The sequence below is a fragment of the Sinocyclocheilus grahami genome, unplaced genomic scaffold (assembly GCF_001515645.1).
Source record: "Sinocyclocheilus grahami isolate Dianchi unplaced genomic scaffold, SAMN03320097.WGS_v1.1 scaffold103.1, whole genome shotgun sequence".
Taxonomy (NCBI): Eukaryota; Metazoa; Chordata; class Actinopteri; order Cypriniformes; family Cyprinidae; genus Sinocyclocheilus; species Sinocyclocheilus grahami.
In genome coordinates, this window is record NW_015505282.1 from 830,918 (window position 1) to 835,299 (window position 4,382).

At 37.0% G+C, this 4,382-nt stretch overlaps 1 protein-coding gene across 1 annotated transcript; it reads right to left on the reverse strand.

The window, feature by feature from the left end:
* Nucleotides 1-343: 343 nt before the first annotated feature.
* Nucleotides 344-2,472, reverse strand: tm4sf4 (transmembrane 4 L six family member 4). Its single transcript, XM_016276571.1, has 5 exons — nt 2,211-2,472; nt 1,781-1,870; nt 1,187-1,329; nt 915-1,098; nt 344-799 (listed from the first exon to the last, which is right to left on the reverse strand). The coding sequence occupies exons 1-5, from the start codon at nt 2,382-2,384 to the stop codon at nt 791-793; spliced, it is 600 nt and encodes a 199-aa protein (XP_016132057.1). The 5' UTR covers nt 2,385-2,472; the 3' UTR covers nt 344-790.
* Nucleotides 2,473-4,382: the final 1,910 nt, after the last annotated feature.

A 4,382-nucleotide genomic window follows, 5' to 3' on the forward strand; every position in this document is an offset into this window, starting at 1 on the left:
TTCTCTCAATAATAGAAGTTATAACACTGCATAAGAACTCTTATCAAGTACGCTCTAGTGCGGTTTCAGCTTGCGCATCATGTTATTGCATGCTCTTTGCATATTTAGTTATAAAAAAATGGCGCAAATCATCTTCAGCAGGCCAGCTGTTGTTTATGAAGTAACCCTGAACTCTCCAGAGTCTGTCAGGGTGCTTCCCAGATCCTCTCACTGTCCCTCCTGCTGCTTCCTGTTTTCTCCAAAAAAACAAAACCTTGCTGAGTGAGACGGAAAAGTGCAAGTATAGCAACAAGGACAGCCATGTGGTGCTTTTTAAATCAAGAGTTTATTAAGTGTTAAATATTCTTTTACTAATATAGCAATACATTTCAACCAATTTCCTGAGATAAAATATTAAAAATCGTTATCTTTTATCAAATATTCCATATATTTGCACGTCCCCTTCATCCATCATGAAAAAAAGACTAAATACTTGTGTGAAAATAACATTCTCCTACAGTTTGAATAAATATTCAATATTCTTTTTACTATGTATCAATACACTATATATCAATATCCTATATCATATAAATCTATATGAAACATCATCTATAGGCTATATATAACAATATTGCTGTATGCTGCCTTCATAAGCCATCAGCCATCAGGCAGATAGAGCAAACACGGAAGAAAACAACATCCATCTGAACAGTATAAATACAAATCATGAGGTGAGAAACTGTTGAGAAGTACAGATATGGATGTATGATCAGTCCTGAAGAGTCATTGATCCAAGTCCATTCCGAGTGGTTTAAGAGCTCTGTGGGGGAAAACACGAGGCTAAGTTATTTCAACATGTCAAACTAATGGGGAATTTCATCAATAATGCCTGTGGGTGCTTTATTGTTATTGTTATTATCAGAGTTTGTGCATACCCCGCAGCAGCCGCAGCAGTCTCCACAGATAGTGCCGATGAGCCCGTTGATCACCTGGAAAGCACACAGACCGATCTGAACCAGACCAGTGGCCAGCAGGATGCAGAACAGGGTCAGATGCCACGTGATGATATCGCCCGGACCCGTACATTCACTCCACAGCGTTCTGTTGGACAGGTAGTTCCTGAAAGGAAGAAACCAGGCGACATGTGTTAATCTTACAGCTACTGGTTTATTACTTGAGTTTTATTCATTTGATAATAAACACGCACCCGTCGGCAAATGGGTAAGAGGCGTTAACTTGTTCTACGGTAGTGAAGCACTTGGGCCCGTGATTAATGGCCAGACAAGACACAATAACAGAGTAACCGGCGCCCACAGCTCCAACCGCGGCGAACAGAATAGAGCTGAACATCTAGATGAAAACAAACCAAATGCGAAACACAAAACATACAGATACGACTTCTTGATAGCTTTACTGTGTCTAATCTTGCATATTAGAATGTTTCTTCAATATAATGGTGCTTTGAAATGGCATGTGTGGCAAAAATCGCTTACAAGCAGGGTAAGAGTAAGAATATAAAAACGCATATTTCTAATATTTTGCTCAGAAAGGCCTTTTTTGGTGGGAATTCAAAAACGTTTCTGTTCTCATGTCAGATATGCATGCATGTATGTACCAAGAGCTTCTTAAAAAACCACAACAAATTCCTCATGTGTTTGAGCACACTTGGCGAATAAAGCTGATTCTGATTCTGATTCTAAATTCCCAAATGGCGGGAATAACGTGATCCTTGTGTTGAGGAATGGTGTGAGAATGTCATTTGTCACATGGACTCCTCAGAGCGTTCGGGGAGTTTTCTCACCGCGAAACGTTTTCCGCAGCTCTCATTCCCACAGCAGCCACAGCAGTCGTTGTTCTTCAAGCCCAGGAAAACCAGCGCAGGGAAAATCATCTAAACAAAGACCAGCTCGTTACTTAAAGGTGAACGCTTACTTATAAGGTATTTTCTACAATTAATAAAAGCCTTAAAATAAAACAAAAATAGTGAAGTACAAAATAAAAAATTACAAAAAATAGCTATAAAAAACAACAACTTTAAAATACTAGCCTAGATACAATGCAAAAAAAAAAAAACATTCTACGAAAACTGTATCTTTAATGAGTTAACAGAAACTTTTTTCTTTTTTTTTTACAGAAATTTGAGCTCAAATTAGAGTTATTTGATACTGATAGTCTTTTGTTTTACTCTGTTCTTCTTACGAGAAGTTACTTGCATTTGCTCATCCACTCACCACCACACCAGATCCCAGAATTCCTCCAAAGTAAAAGACTTCTTCTGTGATGTCATTGCTCTCATCGGCTACTTTACCACCAGGGAAAAACAGCATAATGTTGCAGATGACACAGATGATGGCCAGCGGGAGGAGGGTTATCCCCAGGCATTTGGCGAAATTTCCAGAACACATAATTCAGTCTTTGCTAAAGTCAAATACAGTCCTGAATAGGGAGCGCGGTGGTCTGGCGTCTCGGAGTCCTTTGTTTGGGTTAGGCGTCCGTTCCTGCGCTTGTGCAGGTGAGTATCGGTGTGTGGATTTATACTCTCCTGCTGCTGTGATGTCAGTGATGGGCACCTCTCTGTAAATGTGTAACTGTGGTGTGTCCTGCACCTACAGAGGTGCGTTCATCTATCAGATGAACAGTCACTGCGGCCTCACCTTTACTTGCAGCACTTGATCATGATCCAACAGCAAATAAAACATTTAGACACATCAATGTACCATGAACACATATGATATTTGACAAAAATTTGGATGGTAAATGGTGTGGATGATGCTCTTTTAAAAATAAGTACACTTACAGTATTTTGATCTGCTGACTAACATACACGTTAAATACTTTGTACTAATTGTAACTTTTAGCTACAAATATTCTTCATTACAAATGTATTTAAATATACAAAGTATGTGTCAATAGAAATGACAGCATATCTCAGTTACCATAAATGCTTGTCAATACATTCAGCAGTGCACTTTAACTATATTTCCAAGACAACGGAAGTAATTCTGAAATTACTTTTAAAGATGTACTTAAGTCCTACTTAAGTGGATCAAAATACTCTAAAGTTCAGCTAATTGCTTTTAATGCAAATCAAATGCAATCAATATAACACGTTAAACTATTATACTTTTTGTTTTGTTTAAAATGCATTTATAAGTTCGAAAACATTACATTAATTTTTTTTAAGTATGTACTTTTAAAGTATACTATTTATGTAATAAGTGTTTTTACAAGTAGGCTGTAGTGTACTTTTATTTTTCAAGAAGTGACGGCAAGAAAGAGGCGAGGTGGATATAATAACAGCCGCTGTAACTTCATTAACAAAAACAAAGATGGTATTCCAACATGAAACCAGTCCATAGGAGAAAAACAATATAACAACTTCACATCAAGCAAGGAGTACTAAACTGAGGGCTTAAATACACAGGAAAAAAACAAACTGAACAAGAAACAGGTGCACTAATCAATCAGTAACTGTGACAACAAATGAGGAAATGAACACAGGGAACTGAAATGAACATATCACAAACACAGAAGGAAAACTAACAGACCAAGGGGGTATTCCAAAAAGCAGGTTATGTGACATACCCGGATATGTTTGAGGATAAGCGAGCGGACAACCTCAGCTTTCGGTTCCAAAATCGGAAGTTACTTTCAGGGTATGTAAGTAACCATAGTAACTTGCTCTCTGAAGATAACCTGCTCCAGAGCAGCTTCTGTTCCAGGGTTAGTTAACTTCAGCGCACGTGTGATCTACTGACGAGCCTTCAGTGGACCTGACAGATAGCGCACAACATTATATAATATTACAATATGTAATACAGCCCATTATATATATATATATATATATATATATATATATATATATATATATATGTATATGATATATTTAAGTTAAAGAGCGCAATTATAGATATTTATTTATTATATTTTATATTATCATCTCACACATGGATTGGCATTTTCTATAATGTCTAAATTCTAAATCAAAATACATATCTGATATGACTTAATATATAATTAGCATCAAACAAACAATATAATTAATATTTTCAAGTATTAAAGATTAAACGGAAAACAAAATAAAAATTATTGCACAACCATCAATTAGTTATTCGATATGCACTAAGAATGTAAACGACCACTGAACAAAAGAAGAAGAAAGAAACAGCACGGCGCGCTTTTTCTTAGCGGCCGTTTCCATAGTGACTCGTTGATTCGTCGCTCTGTTGAGATTGTCTTGAATCTTAACCAGGAACATACTCGGAGTTGAATGAACTTACTCCCGGACACGTTTTTGGAACCACATACCTCGAGTAAGCAAGGATTGGGGTTAATCAACCGAAAGTTCAGGGTTTAGCTGACGGTAAGTTAACCGTGCTTTCTGGTATACACCCCAAAACTAA

Coding starts and splice junctions, on each gene's coding strand:
- tm4sf4 (XM_016276571.1), bottom strand. CDS start 2,384: ATGTGTTCTGGAAATTTCGCCAAATGCCTGGGGATAACCCTCCTCCCG. Junction 1,871..2,210: donor TTCTGGGATCTGGTGTGGTG/GTGAGTGGATGA, acceptor GTCTTTGTTTAG/ATGATTTTCCCTGCGCTGGT. Junction 1,330..1,780: donor GCTGCGGAAAACGTTTCGCG/GTGAGAAAACTC, acceptor GTTTTCATCTAG/ATGTTCAGCTCTATTCTGTT.